Below are 22,130 nucleotides of genomic sequence, written 5' to 3' on the forward strand. Positions count from 1 at the left end.
AAATATGAACTTAAGTAATAGTGTATATCAAATTATTATTAAGAAAAATGTAATTTAGATATTATTCTTACTGAAAACAATTAATATATAGTACGAGATTATGAAAATCGAAAAATTATGGGCAACATTATTGAAGCAATTATTTTGAGTGAAGAAATCCTTGAACCTTTACCGCGAATGCTATATATTAATTCTTTCTGAAATTGTTATACCTTTTAAAAGACTTCAATTTCCAATACGTGTATCTTATGCTATAAATCACAAAGGCAGACGATGATTTTTTGGTGTGATAATTTGGAAAATCGATGTTTTAGTCGTGAATAAACAAAACCTCATTCATTTGTACATCCACTCTACAGGTATGACTAAAAATATTAGATAACCCTTGGCATTAAAATAAATCGAGCTATTGGAAATAAATTTGTTCAATCATTTTATTTAAAGCAGTTGTATTTTAAGATCACCCATATGGATGTAGTACATTTCGGTATAGACTGTCTAGTCCGAAAAACATAATAATTTTTAACTATCGGTAAATCAGTATCGGTTATTAAAAAATTGAACTTTTGAATTGTAGTCATGGGTTACAGGACAACGTCTGCCGCGTCATCTAGTATATATATATATATATATATATATATATATATATATTCCGTAACTTAGCTTAAAGCCTTAACTTAAAGCAAAATACTACTTACACTTAGTTAACACAGCAGTTTTTCCGACAAAATATTATCACTCGCGCCGCAGAGTATTGCTTCACATATTTACTTAGGCCGGTCATTTATTCGGTTGTAATATATATATATTGAAGAAGACAGTTAAGTCTTGGTTTATAAAATATTTTTTGGAGTCTCGAATCCTTTCCAGGTAGAGACCAATAATTATCTTATATATAAAAATGAATCGCAAAATGTCTTGGTAAGCGCATGACTCAACAACGCCTGGACCGATTTGGCCAATTCTTTTTTTAAAATGTTCGTTAAAGTCCAAGGATGGTTCCTACGGCGAGAAAAAATCGAATAATTGCCGGGAAAACCCTAAAAACAGCCCTTTTCTTTTTCTCATACAAACATTTTCTAACTAAAACGTAGAATCAATTTGAGCTTTATTGCTATTATATAAAGTTCATATTAAATTACAAGCACTCACTGTATACTCCTTCTTAACGATTATGCGGATTTTGATAAATATTTCTGATGTTTGTTAAGGAAATTTTCTGGTATGTTTGTGATTATGAAGTAGTGGGATGTATGTGCATATTGTAGAAGTAATGGAAAAAAATGTAAAACGACATGTCATTGTTTGCATTGAAAACAAATGAAAACTATCATCTGCCAAAAATTTCAATTTATTTATGAACCTAGACAATATTAGAATATGTATAATGAATTTATGATTATGAATAAGAAGAATGAAATGTCTACATTATTATTGCCTAAAAGCAGCTGAGATGTGCCAGAAATTAAAATAATATAAAATACAGTATATGTATGGCAGATTGAATGATACACATATGAACAAGATATGACAAATTAATTCACTTAAAATATGAAATTAAGTATTAATCAGGGCCGGACCTACCTTTAATGCGATGCACGCGAAAAATACGAGCGCACGCCTTAGGGGGCGCCAACACAAGATTCGGATATTAAATTTTCAATATAGTTTGTTTTTAATATATAATTTATTTGCATCTTTTACTAATCTTTCCACAATATTATCAAAATTCGTAAAAATTTCACTATATAACAACAAACGGAAAAGTAAAGATGAATACATACAATTCGGCCCTCACGATATCGATTAGGAGAAGTTTAAGATGCAATTTTAGATATCTTGAATAATAAAAAAATAAATTAATTTTATCCAACATGAAGTACCAATGTTATGTTATGGTTATGTTATACAATTTCAATTTCCAATTCAGTGTGAGAATTGAGACTCATCATTTTATTTAAAGCAGTTCTACATTTAACATCACCCATATTATGAATGTACATGCATTTTGGCGTGAAGAGTAATTTAAAAAACAATAATTATTATTTTTAGGTAAACGGTAAACATTAGTATATTATATTAAAAAATTGTAGACATGGGAATAGGACAACGTCTGTCGGGTCACCTAGTTCACCAATATAAATTGAACTAGTTGTAAATTGCATTTTGCCTTGGGGCAAGTTGCATGAACCAAACGTTATTTTCCAAATAAACAGTTAACTAATTTTACCTAAATATCTGAATCTCAATTGATCAAGTTGACTGTACATACGTATAGCGGAAAGTTCATCTACTTACAACTAGTTCATTTTATATTGATAAATTATTATTGGTCTCTACCTTGGAAAGGATTTGAGACTCCAAAAAAACTTAAAGGAAATGCTATTTCCAAGAATATTTAAAATTGGTTGCCAAAAACAAAGAAAAAAGTCCGACGTTAAGTGAAGTGTAAAGCAATATTCTGCAGCGCGAGTTAACACTTTATTTTCTATGGCGAATGACTATTTACTAGTTCAGTTAGTAACGTTTATAGCTGTTTTTTTTTGTAACGAATTAAGTGTAGGTAGTATTTTGCCTTATAATAATTGACTTAATTGTAATGAATTAATAAAAAAAGTATTGTTTTGAGATAGTGGAAAATGTTACAGTTTTGCTATAGATTTGTATGGTACCTAGTTTCCTATCAAAAACTGTTGTATTTTCAGATTCTAATATTCAGTTTCATTATTTTTTGCAAAAAATGTTATTTCTGCATTTATCAACTATGTACTGTTTGTGCGCATCGGAAAATATTTGTACAACGGGAAAATGCGAAGGGTGGACAACCCTTTATGAAAATAAATAGTTTTTATAGTAAAATTCATTCTCTTTATCATGAGGTCAGGATAATATGAATTAAAATTCAGTAAAAAACACTCGCTAAAAGAATGGTGAAAAAATATTCGATTACTAAAATGGCTATTATGAAATAGAGATTTGTGGAAGGAGGTTGAAAATTTAGAGTTGTGTGCATTTTCAAATGCAAATTGCAAGAAAAATAATTCCAAAATTTAAAGAAGTTAAGAGTGGACAGTCTTTGATAAAAATAAATGATATTTTGAATTAAACAGTGCTGTATGTACTTTTCAATTCCACATTAAAAAAATTAAAATTATTATTTCTATATATATATATATATATATATATATATATATATATATAAATTATCTAATTTTTTACCTTTCGTATATTTTTACGGCCTTTATTTGGACTGTCAGGGTCCGAACCAGAACCTGCGCTACTGTCATCACCGGTTTTAACTCTCCTCCTCTTCTTTTTTGTTTTTCTGCAAATTTTACAAAAGATAAGAAACAAAAATTAACTAGTTGGTATTGGTATTTAGCCTTGAGGGAAGTTACATGAACTCCCCGATATGTGTGAATAATCGACTTAATAAATATAAATTAAATTAATTTGTGAGTGATTAAAAGCATTCCGAGTGGATTTCTTACACATCATTGAAAGCGAACGAACACGTTAACTCGGAGTATTTTCTAAGAGCAAATTTTCACAAATCAATAATTTTTATAATTGAACCAGTTTCAATGGGACTTTAATGGTTTAGTATATTCATTAAGACCAAGTACTCTATCGTGCCAAGTAAATCGTCTAATTTTATTTTAAAATACGTCAAAAAAACTACTCATTTTCTCAAACTTTGACGAATTTTCAAAATTACACTACTTGTTGAAAGGCCGTAATATTTCAGTAAGTTCTATAAGACCATGATATACGTGTATGTTGCAAAAAAAAATCCATAAAAATCCGCTTAATTTTTTTTTTCAACAGTTAATTACAAGAAAACGGCTCGGTAGATTTTCACCTGAAACTAATCAGTATCATTCCCAACTAATATCTTTCGAACAGTTTTTGATTTTTTTAAAATCGATTCAGTAGTATGAGTTTAATGTGGACGAAAAGTTTAACACTTTTTTCCAAATTACAAAGAAGCGGCTCAGCCGAGCGCTGCAAAAAGACTGAGAAAAGATAATTTAAATCAAAATACATCGATTGGCTTTTTAATTTTTGAAATCGGTTCAGGCGTTTTAGAGAAAACGTCGATCAAAGGTCTAATTTTGACAAATGCCAAAAAAACGATAATAATTTTTGCAAACTTTGACGAATTTTTAAAATTAAACGAGTTGTCGTAGGGCCGTAAATATTTTAGTATGATCTATAAGACTATGGTATCTAAAACAATAATAAAAATCGTCGAAAAAAAAAATTTTAACACTATTACAAGAAAACGGCCCTGACGATCTTTACCAAAAACTAATCAGGTCGATCCCAACCAATATCTTTCGAACGGTTTTTGAATTTTCAAAATCTATTCTGAATTGCGGCCTAAACATTTTTTTCACTTTTCTGCAATTTACATAGAAACGGCCCTGCCGATCGTCGTACAAAACACAGAAACGCTAGTCCTCATCGAGGTGCATCGAATGGCTTTTAAAATTTTGAAATCGGTCCAGCCGTTTTTGAGAAAACCTCGATTTACGACAAAAAATCTGTTCACACACACGCACACACACACATACTTTTTCCAAATTTGGTCTCATGGCTTGAAACGTCGACAAAACATAAAATTAGCGAATCGGATTTTTTGATGAAAACATAAACTTCTCCTTCGGGAAGTTAAAAAATGAATAAGTGCATTTTTTTTAAATTAGTTATAAAGAAAGTGGAATAGAACAAGACTCAAAAGCAAAAAGTATAAGATCGAAAAAAATAAAATATATAATATAATATCATAGACAAAAAAGTATTACATATGACAGAAATATAAAGTTCTTACTTAAAGACCGCAATAATGATTTTAAAAAAAAAGATTCACATATAAAAAAAACAGTTTTTTATTGTATCTTTAAATGGCATTTGTTATTTTAAAGACTTTTCCCCTCCTCGTCCCGGATTATCATAACTAAAAATTTCCATCCTGGTTTTGACTTCAAAAAATATAGTCACCTAACTATTATGTTTTGAAAAAAACTTTGCGGAGATTTTGGTACAATGAAGCTGCCCCAGTCAGTATTTTGAGGAGCTTCCCAATCAAATTCTAGTTAAATTAGAACATCTATTGGTGAAAACAATTGAACAATAAAATTAAATATTTTATTGGCCAATCTTGAAATTTTATTACCCTATGGTAGTACTTACTTGTCAGAATCGGAACTTTTATCGGAATCATCTGAATCTTTTTTCCGCTTGGTCCTTCTCCTTTTGGTCACCACAATATCGCTATCACTGTCTGAATCGCTCTTATCTTTATTTTCCTTCTCATCTGTAAAAAAAATTATAAATCAAACAAATATTCTCCTTGTGTAAAAATAGTCAACACAAAACTTACCATCAGAATCGTCGTCATCCGAGTCTTTCTTTTTCTTAACCATTTTGATATCATCGCTGTCGTCGCTATCAAAACTGATCTTATCATCATTCTTTTTCTCATCATCACTTTTCTTCTCATCATCACTGTTCTTCTTTTCACCATCACCATCATCATTATCAGACTTCTCACTTCCCATTTCCTGATCTTCCGCAGACTTCTCGTCACCATCACCATCTTCATCGTTTGTCTTCTTTTCCTCAGCCAACTTCTCAGATTCTTCTTCCTTATCATCGGAATCATCACTTTCACTCAATTCCTGGTTTTGGGATTTTTTACTACTCCTTGTGCGACGTTTTATGGAACCCTTGTCTGACCTATGGTAAAAAAAATGGTTAAAAAACAATTTTGGATTTGACCTCAGCAGTTGTTATAAATCCTAGTTAGAGGACTTACCGAATTTTCCTTGGTCCTTTTATGCTAACACAGGGTAATATAGTAATATTAATATAATATGCGATTTTGATTAACATTTGTTAAAAAGTTTGACTAAATTTAAATGAGTAAATATGGTTTAACTTACATGTCTGCATCCTCTTCAGTTTTTTCTTTAGACTTCTTCTTTCTGGTCTTCTTATCATCATCACCATCTGAATCTGATAGTTTTTCAGTTAGCAAAGGATCGGTGATTTGTTTTCTTTTTGCGTCCTGGAATTAATAAATTATATTAGTTTAAAAGAGGATCGTGTTTGTTACAACACTTATGACTCACGAACGGCTGAACCGATTTAGCTGAAAATTGGCAGGGAGGTAGTTTAGAACCAGGAGAAAGACATAGGATATATATATATATATAATATATAACTATTCATTTAGTTTATTCAATCCATGATTCATATTTTATCCAGGACATATACTTTCAATTGTCAACTATCATTCGGTGTTTCTGTTTTGATACTAATATATTAATATAAATTTTTTAATCACCACGGAAAATTATTACCAAGTGGCAAATAAATTAATTCTTTAAAGAAATTTATTTCCTGCAAATGGAAATGTAATTATTTATATACTTAGGTATTTATGTATATTTGTTTATACATATTTAAATAGAGTATTTGACGTGTTTACAATCAGCAATAAGTATAATCATTAACAAATTAATAAAAAAAACTAGTGGTGTATGGCATCGTGCCTTAAGGCAAATTGCTGGAATTTCTCGTACCGTAATGAAATATTTGAAAAATTTTAAACATTTTCAAATATATTATTACAAATACTGTCAAATGTCAATCATAAATCAATTTATCTCCAGAACATTAACAATCGTCATTTCATTTCAAATTCAATTTCAAAAAAATAGTTGCCTAATTTGCACAAAATTGAAAGTGCTCCCGTATAGTCACAGTCTAATCGAATTTACAAATATTTCTGTGCGACATTTTCACCTATACTGTGCTTAGCTTGTCGGCATTTTCACATTTTTCAATAGTTTTCACAAAATTGGAAAAGTGCTTCAGTACATAAACAGTCTAAACGCACTTAGATAAACATTTGTACCAGAGTGGCGCTTAGACTGTGCTTAGCCTGGGTAATTTTTTGAATTTTTAATCCAAAATTACAAAAATATTTTTTGAAAAAAATAGAAACATTTTTTGTTGTCCTAAAGCAATTTATTTGTTGAAACAAGCAGAAAGTTCTTTGAATTATTTAAATCGGACGCTTAGTTCTTACAAAAACTGTCATTTTTTTTAACATTTAGCTCTGTATCTCCGAAACCGCTGGGCCTACCTTTGCCAAAAACTAATCACCTTTTCTCCCAATCATTACAAATTGAATGTTTTTTAGATCATTCAAATCCGATACTCCGTTCTCTCAAAAACCCGATTTCTATTTTCTGCACTCTTTGCTTCGTATCTCCGTAACGGCTGGACCTGCCTTTGATCCGTGCGCTCGAAAACGTGGACGAAAAAATGCGGACATACAAAACACACACACACACACACCCATCCATTAGTTTTCTGAGGTATGCCAAAATGTTCAGAAACCTTCAAAACGTCGAGAAATGCAAAAATTTTCATTTTCGATTTTCGGCCCATTACTATAATTACCCTACGGGAAGTTAATAATTTTGAAATATAGTTTCTTAACATAACCTCAAAGTTCATAATAAAAATGTAAATGGTTATATATTAATTGTTTCTAATTTATATTTTGTTGGTATTTTATTTTTATTTTTTCCAATTAAAAAAACTGCATATTTATTGCCATTAAGGCGAAACAAAGTCGGCCGGGTCATCTAATATATATATATATATATATATATATATATATATATATAAATGATTAAATATTATTTTTATTACCTTGTCTTTCTTGCTACTTTTCTGTTTCCTCTCAGACTTTTTCTCCTTGCCCTGGTCTTCACCACCAGAAGCCTTATCACCAGATTTCTCGTCATCAGAATTTTCTTCCGGTGAATTCATCATGTCTTCGATTAGCTTCTCAGGAATATCAACACTTTCAAAATCATTACATTCTTCAATTTGGGCTTCTGCCAGGATTTCGTCGGTGCCATTTTCGATTAAAGTGTTTGCATCATTTGATGATTCGTCATGATGCTCTTCTTGGTCTTCGACTGTTTCTTCTTCACCAATTTTTTCTTCTGTATCTTTTTCTTCTGGATCTTTTTCTTCTGTATCTTTTTCTTCTAGATCTTTTTCATCGTCTCCTGAATTTTTAGGAGATTTTTTTGATGGTTTCGATGCCTTTTTATCAGAACGTTTTTGCTCCAAGGTTTTTAAATTGGTCAGTTTGTCGATTTCGTCGTCTGAGTTCTTCTTGTCGACTTTTTGTTTCTTGGCATTAGTGGAGTCTTCTTCTTGAGACTAGAATTAAAGAAAAGTTTTTGAAAGAACGGATCATCCGAATAGAATGATTCAAAGAATATTTTACTTGTGTTGGCGGTGCAAAAAAATGTTTTCAAAAAATTTAAAATTTTCGTTTATAGAGCTTCGAGCTTCTGAAATTTCAGATTTCAGATTCAGAATTTTCAAAAATTTCAAAATATTTCACTATTTTCAAATAAAAAATCTAAATTTTCAAAAAAAAAGTCAAAATTCGCGAAAAAATTGTTTGAAAATTTTAGAATAAAAAACGAGTTTTAAAAAATATTGAAATTTATAAAAGTTGCAAAAAACTAAAAAAAAACAAAAAATTATGTTTTTCAAAAACAAAAACAACCAAATTTTAAAAAATCACTATTAACAAAAAAAATCATTTACATAAAACGTTTAGAAAAACCATTTTTTATACCAATATTTTTATCAAAAATTGGAAAAAATACAAAACTTAAAAAAAGTCAAAATTTCTGATAAAATCAAAATTTTTTAAATTCAAAACAATTATATTTACATAATAATAATTCAAAAAAATACAATATTTTTTTCAAAATTAAAAAAAAAATCCAAATTTTGAAAAATTTCAAAATTAAAAAAAAAATCCAAATTTTGAAGAATTTCAAAATTTAAAAAAATCCAAATTTTGAAGAATTTCAAAATTAAAAAAAAAATCCAAATTTTGAAGAATTTCAAAATTTAAAAAAATCCAAATTTTGAAGAATTTCAAAATTTAAAAAAAAATCCAAATTTTGAAGAATTTCAAAATTTAAAAAAATCCAAATTTTGAAGAATTTTAAAATTAAAAAAAATCCAAAATTTGAAAAATTTCTAAATTTGCAAAAAAAATAAATTTTCTTAAAACCTTTAGTAACACTAACTGTTCTATTATTTAGTTACACTAACTTTTAAGTTATTCAAAAATAAAAAAAAAATTACACAAAACGTTTACTAAAACAAAAATTTTATATTAAAATGAGCTGATAAAGATACTGATATGTGTCATATAAATATGCAGATTTTCAATATATTTTTATTATTATTATTTTATTTAATTTTTGGAATGGCTTCATCTTAATCGGATACGATATCATAGATAAGGAAATGCGATACATACTTATATGTTTTTTGTTTGCATTTCAATACAATAGTCTATTTGTACACTTTAAGCAAAAGTGCATTTTGAAAATAATAACAGTAATTGTAACATTTAGAAACATCAACAATTGTTATTACATGTCTCGAATGTTTAATTGCAGTACGGGAACTTCCAGCAATTTGTTATTGTTCAAAACCAGTGTTCAATGACTGATCAATAATTTTTGTTAATTGTTGATCATTTTCAAAGGTAAATAAAATCAAATTTTTCAAGTAATTTTTTTTTTCAAAAAAATTCAAAAATCAATTTTTTTTGTTTACAAAAATTTTGTTTTTGTGTGTGGCAAGTTTCAGCAATTTGCCACCACTAGTTCATGAAAATATTTATGCTGTTACATATTTCAAATGAAAATGTTCTATCTAGACTGAAAATGTTCTGGAAAGTATTGAAAATGTTCTGAAAAGTATGAAAATGTTCTGGAAAGTATGAAAATGTTCTGGAATGTATGAAATTATTCGAAATAGTCTGAAAATGTTGTAAATGGTCTAAAAAGATCCAAAAAGTCTGGAAATGTTGTAGATGGTCTAATGAAGTTCTAGAAAGTCTGAAAATGATCTAAAAAGTCTGAAAATGTTCTAAATATTTTGTAAATGTTCTAAATAGCGTGAAAATATTCTAGATAGTCTAAAAATATTCTAGATAAAATAATCTAGAAAGTCTGAAAATGTTCTAACTAGTCTGAAAATGTTCTAGATGCTCTAAAAAGTCTGAAACGTTTTAGTTAGACTAATAAAATAATCTAGAAAGTCTGAAAATGTTCTAGATGCTCTAAAAAGTCTGAAAATGTTTTAGATTGTCTGAAAATGTTCTACATATTGTGTAAATGTTCTAAATAGTGTGAAAATATTCTAGATGGTCTAAAAATGTTCTAGATGCTCTAAAAAGTCTGAAAATGATCTAGAATGCAGTTCTACATATTTTGTAAATATTCTAAATAGTGTGAAAATATTCTAGATGGTCTAAAAATGTTCTAGATGCTCTAAAAAGTCTGAAAATGATCTAGAAAGCAGTTCTACATATTTTGTAAATGTTCTAAATAGTGTGAAAATATTCTAGATAGTCTGAAAACGTTCTACATATTTTTTAAACATTCTAAGTAGCGTGAAAATATTCTAGATAAAATTTTCTAAAAAGTCTGAAAATGTTCTAGAATAGACTAAAAAGTCTGAAAATGTTTTAGATGGTCCAAAAATGTTCTGTAATTTGTAAACATTTCTTCCTGAAATTTTCAAAAAATCTAATTTCTTGTTTTCAAAGCCTTTCTAAAAATTTAGTTTTCAGTACTAAAAGTTTCAGCATTTTGCCCACCACTATCTATTCATCTATCTATTTATGTAGTTACATAATCTATGTATATATTTATATATCTATTTTATTATAAATAAACAAATCAATACAATATGATTTGTTTACTTTTTCATATATTTATTTTTGTATTGATTTATCTATTTATTTATTTATGTAAAGATTTGTTTATTTTTTTTTCTATTTATGTATGTGTTTATTTATCTATTTATATATCTATCTCTTTATATAGCTATTTGTTTATATATATATATATATATATATATATATATATATCTGATTTGTTTACTTTTTCATGTTTTTGTTCATTTATCTGTATATATTTATATGTATATATTTATTTATTTTATTTATTTATTTATATAGTTGTTTACTTTATCATCTATAAGATACTTTTAATTATTATTTATTATTGATTATTGTTTTTATTATTAATACTATTATTTTAATTTTTATTTATTCATTTATTTATTTTATTTCTTTTCTTTAACTCCTTTTATTATTATTTTTTCTTCTTGATTTTGATTTTCAATACCATAACTTTTAACTTATAGATTGTATTGTAATTTGATTATTAAAATTAGCAGAAATAAAAAAAAAACTTAAATCATCTATATATTTAAATATCTACTTGTTTATTTTTTCATCTATTAATTTAAGTATTAACTTATATATATACATTTGCATATATTTTTCATCTATCTATTTATTAATAGATAATTGATTTTCAAATTTAGCTATTGATTTTTCCAGTTATATATTAATATATATATATATATATATATACATATATACATTTTTACTGAAATTAACTAAACAATGCATAGCAAATAAAAAATAATATTTATACTTACATCATCCAAAGTACGTTTCTTTTCGGCTTCATTACAATCACCATCTCCATCACCAGATTTAGCTGTAGATTCTTTCTGAGCGCTCTCAGAATCATCATCACCTTTTGTAGCATTTTCTTTAGACTCATTATCATCATCTTGGGGCTCTTTTTCACCTTCAACACCCTCTGCCGCTTTCTCACTCTCATTATTACTATTAGAATCATCTACAAGAGTCTTATCATCATTGGAATCAGAATCAGAGTCTTTATTATCCTCATTCTTTTTAATTTGGCGCAGACTTGATTTTTTATTCCTCTCATTCCGGGTCGCTCGTGTCTTCCTCACACCTTCATCATCATTCTTACTATCATCACAGTTAGAATTCTCTTTGGCTTTATCGTCATCATCATCAGTGGAAGATCCGCTGGCAAAAGATACCCGTTTGTTGACTTTAGGTGAAGCTAGGTCTTTGAGGCTAGATTTTATATCGGGTTTGGGGATGTCATCGAATTCTGGGACAGGGTGGATTGTGGTATCAGCGTCGGAGTCGTCTTTTTCGCATTCTTCTTCCGGGACTGGTTTTTTGCGTCGTTCTGTGCGAGTTTTGCGGTAACTTTCGAACCTGGATTTTGCTAGTTCTTTGCTGGATCGGCTACGGGGGGATGTAGATTGTTGTAACAAGTTGCCTTTGGGGTCGAAGACTTTTTGAATGCGGTTTTTGTGCATGATGGTTTTGATGTCACAAGTGATGTCGTTTAGTTTGATGAAGCTGCTTTTGGGTTTGAATAAGGGGTCTGATTGGTATATGGATTCTATGGGGTTGTAATTTGTTTTAGATCTGGGTCTGAGTTTGGGTTTTGGTTTTGGTTTTTCAGGGCTTGACACATCTGTATCGCTTATTACAATGACACTTTCTGTTTTTTTGGGCTCCATCAACTTTGTGATGTCTACAACTTTGATGAAACCTTTGCGGTCTTCACTAGTAGCTTTATTGTCACTAGTAGCTTTATCATCACTAGTAACTTTATCTTCACTAGTAACTTTATCATCACTAGTAGTTTTATCATTTATCATTTTATCAACTGTGTCCACCGTACCCTCTGGTTCGGAAATAGGCGCACCATCACTTTTATCTTCTTCTACACTATTATTAATACTGGAGTCTCCATTAGTATCACCATTGGGTAATTTTTTACCAGGTTCTTCAACAGGTATGCCCATAGATGTAAGTAAGTCTTGTAAGTCCTTAGTAGACTGTGCTTGCACATCGTCCAATTTCAATTTGGCAATCGCCACCATTTTTTTGATCTTCTCATTAGCTTTGACGACATTGTCTACAGTTGACATATCAGCATAAACCACTTTAGTGTTCAACAATTTCTCAGAACTAATAGTCAATATCTTACCAATCTCCGAAACACTTCTTAAAGCATGTGTGAGAAACTCACGGGCATTATTTACTTTTTCTAAATCCATTATATACATTTTTTCTACAAGCTTCTTGTGCCAGTAAACGATTTGTTTGAGTTGCCGCCGGCACTTTGGCAGATGGAAACTGTTTGTTGATTATTTCTACGAAAGCATTAAATATCACATGACGTTTGAAGAGTGTTTTTGTTACTCTAGTAATTGATTTATGATGAATTAGAAACAAATTATCTACATTTTCACTCGATTGTTTTTTCTTTCCCGTCAACCACTAACAACTGATGTACCAACGCTGGGAACGTTAAAACGCGAACTATTGCAAAATTGTAATGGTTCGAGTCTCGGAGTAATGGCGGTCTTAGATAAATAAACATGGCGGTCGTTGGAAACTAACGCGGGAAATTCAAATTTCAAATTCATTTATACATTTAATAAAATAATACTTAGTTAGTAATGTAAATTTTACATTATTATTATTTATTTTCATGTAAAATCTTGAATTTAATAGAGATATAATATATATGAGTCGAGTTTAAAGTTGCATCAATAAAAATTGCATAAGTTGTTTATAAGATTATTTGATATCAATACGTTTCGACCAACATCCTAGCCATCATCATGTGAAAAATAACCACGACAAATAAAATTAAGTAATTAATAATAATAATAGTTCAGTTTTAAGTGTTCTATTTAGTCTCAGACATGTTCTAGATAAGGTTTCAGCTAGAAACAAAATGTTTTATGATCTAATATATGTTCTAGATGGTCTCACACATGTAATAGTTAGTCTCAAAATGTTCTAGATAATCTAAAATATGTTCTAGATCAGCCTCAGACATGTTCTATACATAGTCTCCAAATGTTTTAGCTAGAAGCAAAATGTTCTAGATAATATATATTATCTATTATATATTATATAAAATATGTTCTAGATTGTCTAAAACATGTTCTTTTCAGTATCAAAATGTTCTAGACGGTCTAAGATATGTTCGCTTAGATGGCCTCAAAATGTTCTACATAGTCTTGAAGTGTTCTAGATACTCGAGAAATTATTCTAGATAGTCTGAAATTGTTTGAGATGGTTTAAAAATATTCTATATAATCTGAAAATAATTTGGATGCTTCGAAATGTTCTTGATATGTACTTTCAAAAATGTTCTAGATGGTCTGAAAATATTCTTGGTGGTCTATAAATGTTTCGGATAGTTTGAAAATCTTCTTGATTGTCTAAAAATGTTCTAAAAAGTCTGAAAATGTTGTAGTCAAAAAATATTCTAAAAATAGTCTGAAAATGTTCTAGATGGTCTAATAATGTTTTAAATAGTCTGAAAATGTTCTAGATAGTCTAAAAATGTTCTGGGTAGTCTGAAATTTTTTTACATGGTCTGAAAATGTTCAAAATTTTTTAAAAATGTTGTAGATCGTCTAAAATGTACATTTTTAGACCATCCAGAATATCTAGAACATCTTCAGATTATCTAGAACATATTTGGAGACTATTTAAAATATTTTCAGACCATTTCCATTTTTTTCAGACTATCCAAACTATTTTTAAAATATCTGGAACATTTACAAACAATCTCGAAGATTTTCAGATTATCTAGAACATTTTTAGACTATCTAGAACATATTTAGAGACTATCTAGAACATTTCTAAGATTTTCATATTTATAAAATGCATAAAAATATCTGGAACATTCACAAACAATTTAGAAAGCTTTCAGATTAACTAAAACATATTTTCAGACTAATATTTAGAATATTTTCAAAAAATCTAGAATATTTCAGAATAACTAGAACCTTTTCATACTATCTAAAACATTTCAAATATTTTCAGACCACCTAAACCATTTCAAAAATATCTGAAACATTTACAAAAAATCTAGAAGATTTTCAGATTAACTATAGAACATATTTTCTGACTATCTAGAACATTTTCAAAAAATCTGGAACATATTTGGAGCATTTTAAATATTTTCAGACGACGTGAACCATTTTAAAAATATCTGAAACATTTACAAAATGTCTAGACAATTTTCAAATTATTTAGAACGGTTTCAGAATATCTAGAACATTTTCAAAATATCTAGAACATTTTTGAACTATTTAGAACATATTTTAAGACTATCTAGAATATTTACAGACCATTTAAATCATTTTTAAAATAACTGCAACATTTTCAAAATATCTAGAACATTTTCAAAAAATCTGAAACAATTTTAAACTTTCTAGAGGATTTATAAATAATCTAGAACATTACCATATAAAATATTTTCAGACCGTTTAAAACAATTTCAAAATATCCAGAACATTTTTCCAAAATATCTAGAACATATTTTCAGACCATCTAGAACATTTTCAAAAAAATCAGAAATATTTTTAACTATCTAGAAAATTTACAGATAATTTAGAACATTTTCAGACCATTTGAAATATTTTCAGACCGTCTAGAACATTTTCAAAATGTCCAGAACATATTTCCAGAATATCTAGAACATATTTTCAGACTATCTAGAACATTTTCAAAAAATCTGAAACATTTTTAGTCTATCTAGAAAATTTATAGATGATTTAGAAAATTTTCAGACCATTTAGAACAATTTCAAAATATCCAGAACATTTTTCCAAATATCTAGAACATATTTTCAGACCATCTAGAACATTTTCAAAAAAATCTGAAATATTTTTAACTATCTAGAAAATTTACAGATAATTTAGAACATTTTCAGACCATTTAAAATATTTTTAGGCCGTCTAGAACATTTTAGAACCAAAATATCTAAAACATTTTGAACTAAAATTAAAATATTTCAAACATTTTTCAGAAACAGAGGTGAAAGAAAACAATGTCTTGAACTATAATCTTTATTTTACAAACTTCGTAAATATAAACAAATTATTTATAACATATTCACAATTTACATACATCTGGAACAACTAGTCTATCCGGATAATTCTCCAAAACACACGCAAAAACTTTCGCAAAATTAACAACAGTCCCCGAAATAACTTTAGGAAAAACATTAACCTTCCCTTCCTTATATGTAAACAACAAACGCTTACTAATATAATCATCATACATTGAAAGATGACCAACTTCCACATACTCTTGAAAATGCGAGGAAAACATTTGGAAACTCAATCTACAAGATTCACTTTTATCCAACATCCAAGCCGGCTGGTAAACGACTCTAAAATGGTAATTGGTAAACGATTTATATAAATTGGTACATAAATTTTGGAGCTTCAAAAACTCTTGTTCCATTTGTTCTTGGGATTGTAAAGTTGCGGTGAATATTTGGACGCAAGTGCTTTGCGAAGGTTCCAGCAAACCTTTGTCGATGTTTGTTGAAGGTTTGTATTGGCGTCCGGAACTGTAGTAGTTTAAGGGAAACGCTGATGGGTACAACATTAATTTTGTGTGATAGGCCATAAAACTGTACAAGGATGCTGTACCGACCAAGTGCAACTTGCTAATATCTTGGTCGGATCCATCGGGGTCTTGGATGGTAAAAAATTGGTTTAGGTTTGCGAAATCTACACCGCAACCTTCCAAAATTGCGCTGCGCGCAAAATCCGGTAGGGTGAAGGGTATGAAATCATGTTGATCCAAATATCTATTGACGTGGGTAATAAAATCGATTTCCAAAAGTGCTGCATCGTTCAGCAAATAGTACGAATACTGGTTCATAAAATTTAGAAGCCCTAATTTACCGCCTACGGCGATATGATGATCAGACATATGTCCGGGCTTGTCCAAAAATGTAAAATGCACATGGGAATTTTCCAATGGCGTCCACTTATGAATAATATTGGGAAGTCCTAGCAATTGCGTTATCAAATTTTCCTGCACGGGTTGAAAACAATCCTTAAGCATCTTCAAATCATCCCTTACAATTTTACCCTGGTTAATTAATTTGGTAAACTCGTCACCGGATTTGTCGAGTGTCTTAACTTTATCGGCGATGCTGGTTCTGCACGCGTCCAATTTTCGGCGTGTTTTGTCCAAATCTTGGTACAAAAACCATAATTTTTGTAACTCCCCGAAATCTACATCAAGACGCCTATGTTTTGCATTGATGGTAAAATTATCAAAGTTATTTTCAAAATTTTTAAAGTCTATATAAGGTGTTAGTAAGGCGCATGTGGCCGTAGCTTTGTCTCCTGTTACGTACAAAGCCGAGGTATAAAATCTAGGTTTTAGTAGTAATATTTGGGTGAAAGAAAATAGTTTAGACTTATACATGGTTTTTATATATTTTTATTTATTTTTTTATTATTTGTTGGTTATAGGTCTTCGTCTTCTACCATTTTAGGGTCGTCTTTTGAGGGTTGTGTTTCTATTTTTCGTTTTTTAGCCGGAACGAAATTACCGTGACCTGCTGCTTTTTCGGATTCTTCAACAGAATAGGGCTCCAATTCTAGGGCTTTTAGTCTTCTTTTGTGAACCTAAAAGAAACACAAAAATAGGCATATGTTTAGAAACAAACCAGTGGTGTATGGCATCGTGCCTTAAAACAAATTGCAGGAACTTCTCGTAACGTAATTTGATTTTTTTACAATCTAAAATTTTGTGAAAATTTGAAGAAATTGGATATTTGAAATTCTAAAATTTTTGAAAAAAGACTTTTTTTTGAAATTTATTTAATATTAATGATTTATTTAAGTAATTGAATTTTTTTCCATTTAAATTTTTTTGCAAACTTTGAATAAATTGGATATTTGAGAATTGTAAATTTTTTAGAAAAAATAGCACTTTTTTTTGAAAAATTTGATTTTTATCTTCCCGTAAAGTAATTGAATTCTTAATTTATAATTATAATTATAAAAAATGAATATTTGAGAATTTCAAATTTTTTGAATAAATGTACTTTTTTGGAAAATATGATTTCTATCTTCCCGTAATGCAATTGAATTTTTTTCAATTTAAATTTTTTTGAAAATTTTGAAGAAATTTGAGAAATTTACAATTTTTGAAAAAATGTACTTTGTTTGGAAAATGATTTCTATCTTCCCGTAAAGTAATTAAATTCTTAACAATTTATAATTTTGAAAAAAAAAATGAATATTTGAGAATATCAAAACTTTTGAAAAAATGTACTTTATGGAAAATTTGATTTCTATCTTTCCGTAATCGAATTCTTAACCATTTATAATTTTGAAAGAAATGGATATTTGAGAAATTCAAAATTTTTGAAAAAATGTACTTTTTTGGAAAACTTGATTTCTATCTTCCCATAACGCATTTGAATTTTTTTTTTGAAAATTTTGAAGAAATTGGATATTTGAGAATATTTTTGAAAAAAAGACTTCTTTGAAGAATTTGATTTTTAACTTCGCGAAACGTAATGGAATTTTTTTGAAAATTTTGAAGAATATTGATATTTGAGAATATTTTTGAAAAAATGTACTTACTTTTTTTGGAAAATTTGATTTCTATCTAAATTGGATATTTCAGAATTTTAAAAATTTTGAAAAAAATTTGACTTTTTTTTTAAAAAAATTGATTTCTATCTTCCTGTAATGTAAATATCTTTCCATCAAATTTTCTTTGAAAACAGATTATTAGATATTTGAGAATATAATTTTTTTTGAAAAATTTGATTTTTAACTTCCAGTAGGGTAAGTTATAGTAGTCGAAAAAATATTGAAAATGAATCTATTTATATATCTTTACGTTTCAAAGTCTTCTGAACATTTTGGCATAACTTAGAAAAAATGAATGTGTGTGTGTGTGTGTGTGCGAATACAATTTTTCGTCGACAATTTCGAGAACACGGATTAACCGATTTGAATGATTCAAAAAACATTTTACTTGTATTGACAAAACCAAAAAGATTTCCAAGAAAAAAATTAAAACAGCCAATTTGCGGTCAAAAATGATCATTAGACGACATATACATATCAAATTATCAGATATTTTATGGAGATTTTAATAATAAGTACAAATTTTGTTTACATTTTTATGGGTTCCGTACCAATATTTAACCATTAGACTGCGACGCAGCGCTTACGCGCCTCGATAATTTGTCTCTAAAACAGTTACGCAGTGCAATTGCTTTGAAAAAAAGTTCAAAAATTTCTAAAAATTTCGAAATATAAAAAAATGAAAAATTAATTCTCAAAAATCTAATTTTTTCAAAGTTTTGAAATAAATTACTAAAAAACTATTTTAAGAAAAATTAATTTCCAATAAGGAAAGTTCCAGCAATTTTCCTTAAGGCACAATGCCATACACCACTAATTTACTAATTATCAACTTATTTATATAACAAAATACATATTACATACATATATTAATATTCTTGAAATGTTGTAACAACAAACATATTTTAATATAATAAATTATATTAAAATTATTATATGCATATAGTTACAAATTAATCTAGCACTTTTATTCTCACTGCTGATAAAAATCACAGCAGGGATTAACGAAAGTGCATTTTAGGTTGATTTTATTTTATTTCTCAATATAATAGTTTCTTAGAAATATGAGAATTATTATATATCTTGAAAAGAGATCAAAGAAATAGTCGCCAATCAATTTAACTAAATAATAATTAGGAGGATTAATTTAACAAAGATTTCTAATTTAAAAGAAATCGAGTTAATTTTATTATGGAAGTCAAATAGTTTCTCAAAAATATGCTTTTACCTAACAAGTCCCGATTGTATAAAAGTTGTAAATTGTTATGAATGAATCATTACTCGCTTAAGGAACAAGAGAATGAATTATTGCCTTTAAATAGGAAATTGAAGAAATAACAGCCCATTGATTTAGGTAAATAATAATTAGAAAAATTCCTAATAATAAAGATTTGGTATTAAAAAAATCAATAAAACATAACCTCAAGATTGAATACACATTTTTATAATTAAAGGTGATATATATATATATATATATATATATATATATATATATATATGTCTTGTATAATGTAATTCCTTCATAAGTCACAAGGCTATTTAATAATAACTTTGTAATATCTCTAACATGAATGAAATAACTATTGTTTGATTCGTATCAATTGATTAAAATGTTTGATTAATCATATTGAATCTCCTTCAGTTTCAAATAACCATGCAGAGGATTAATATACCGACTTGTACTTCATCATCATCATTTGTGAATAATACGATACAAACACAGAATGCATTACAAATAGCGACGACAATCCTTAGGTTACCTTTTAAAAAAAATCTTTAGGCATAATTGTTTATAAAACTTCTAGTAAAGCATTCATTATTTTACAATAAATTTGTATAAAAAAATTATAAACGTAAACATCAAGTCTCTCATGTTATTTGTTGGCTAATATAAATTGTAAGGAAGGTTAGGTCGATCATGATGAATCAATGCTGGCGATTCTTTTACTAACGTATTAACAAATAAGTATAAAATACATCTTAAATAGGAATGACCTTAAGTTGCTTTGTAAAAAAGTCTCAATATAACTTTTATATAGAAGATTTTAATGTAGAAGGATTTCAAAAAAATATTATTTCTGATTGCTGATTAAATAAACTAAATATTGCAACAAAAGTTGGTACAATCAATTTGTATACATTTGTAACATTTTCCAATAAGTTGTTTATAAATGTGTTATTAATATTGTTTATAAGTTTATACTGATGAACTTACAGAGAGAAACAAATAATCATTCACTAAATAACATAATTAAAATAGAGAAATGCAAACTAATACACAAAATGAAATTTAAACAAATTAAAACAAGTGCAACAATAGACATAAATTAAGATATACATGAACACTACGCTAGACAACACAACAATTTTCACATTGAACGCAATAGAAAGAAGAATTTGAGAGAAAATGTTGTATGGAGTGCTAGCAAAATATATAACGAATTGCCAAACGATATTAAGATGACTAATGATGACAATAAATTTAAAAGAAAAATAAAGAAATACTATAAGGAAATAGAAGACAAAGAAGACTGAAGTGTTATATATAAAGATATTTTAATTATAACAGATATTATATTAATGAAATAGTAAAATGAAATGTATATAAAATATGAAAACTGTTTTTCATAATCTCTCATACCAGGCAACTCTGTCTGACTGAGATATGAAAATAATGTATATATATATAAATAAAAAAAATGACTCACAGTCTCATTTGGAACTTTCAAGTTTATGTTAGTGCAAAATTATAGAGCGTACTTTGAGCTTATTCACATAATCTATAAATCTATTATTATTGTATCTATTCCCCTTACCTTTGTTTTAAAATGATCCTGCAAAGCATGATCATCTATAAAATATCTGGCACAATGCAAACAATAATGTTGAGCTGATCCAGGTTTATCAAAATCAACTTCCTGGTTCAATAACTTCTCTGCATTCTCTTCCTTTAAATCTTCATCAATCTACCACAAAAACAAACAAACAATTATAATAAATAAACCACCATTTATTATGTCAACAAATTCCATTACCTCATCCAAGTCCTTCTTTCTGTTCCTAACCCTCCATCTGCGTTTAAGATGAGTATCACCATAATGGTACTTTTTCCTCTTGTAAACCATTTTAATTAAGTGTTTGATTAAATAAGTAATAATTAATTATTTAAAGCGTTGAGTAAAAACACATGTTGTTGGAGAAAAACGTGGAAAATGAAAGGACTTTTTGAGGTTAAAAAGTTTGCTTTTGACAGCATTCAAAATGGAGTCGTTAGGTGTGAAGTTGATAACGCGGTAATTTTGAAATTGTGATAAATAAATATTGTTTTTTGGAATTGTTTGAGGTTTTTGATGTATATGAATATACATAAGTACATATAATGCTAATATGTATATTTATATACATATTTGCATTATACTTTGTGCATTTTTTTTACCAAACTACAAGAGGTTAAAATATATTCTTTTAAAATGGAGTCGTTTGGTGTGAAGTTGGTAACGCGGTAATTTCGAAATTGTGATAAATAAATATTGTTTTTTGTTATTATTTGAGGTTTTTAATGCATATAAATATACATATATACATATATTGCAAATATGTATATTTATATACATATATATCACATTTTGCGTAAGTTTTTTTAATAAAATACTATTTATTCCCCCGAGTGCCATCTTTACCATCGTCCACCAACCATTACTACCCTATTACTA

At 28.0% G+C, this 22,130-nt stretch overlaps 2 protein-coding genes across 2 annotated transcripts in view; one reads left to right on the forward strand and one right to left on the reverse strand.

Annotated features, from left to right (window-relative positions):
- The window catches only part of LOC113389377 (transcriptional regulator ATRX homolog), an 84,811-nt gene that overhangs the window by 9,407 nt on the left and 53,274 nt on the right, over positions 1-22,130 (forward strand).
- On the reverse strand, positions 7,859-21,566 carry LOC113389380 (zinc finger protein 593 homolog). Its single transcript, XM_026626426.1, has 4 exons — positions 21,453-21,566; positions 21,234-21,383; positions 17,299-17,439; positions 7,859-8,045 (listed from the first exon to the last, which is right to left on the reverse strand). The coding sequence occupies exons 1-4, from the start codon at positions 21,540-21,542 to the stop codon at positions 7,950-7,952; spliced, it is 477 nt and encodes a 158-aa protein (XP_026482211.1). The 5' UTR covers positions 21,543-21,566; the 3' UTR covers positions 7,859-7,949.

The sequence above is a fragment of the Ctenocephalides felis genome, unplaced genomic scaffold (assembly GCF_003426905.1).
Source record: "Ctenocephalides felis isolate EL2017-DRISC unplaced genomic scaffold, ASM342690v1 CF-g0.4_SCAFFOLD_03573, whole genome shotgun sequence".
Lineage (NCBI taxonomy): Eukaryota > Metazoa > Arthropoda > Insecta > Siphonaptera > Pulicidae > Ctenocephalides > Ctenocephalides felis.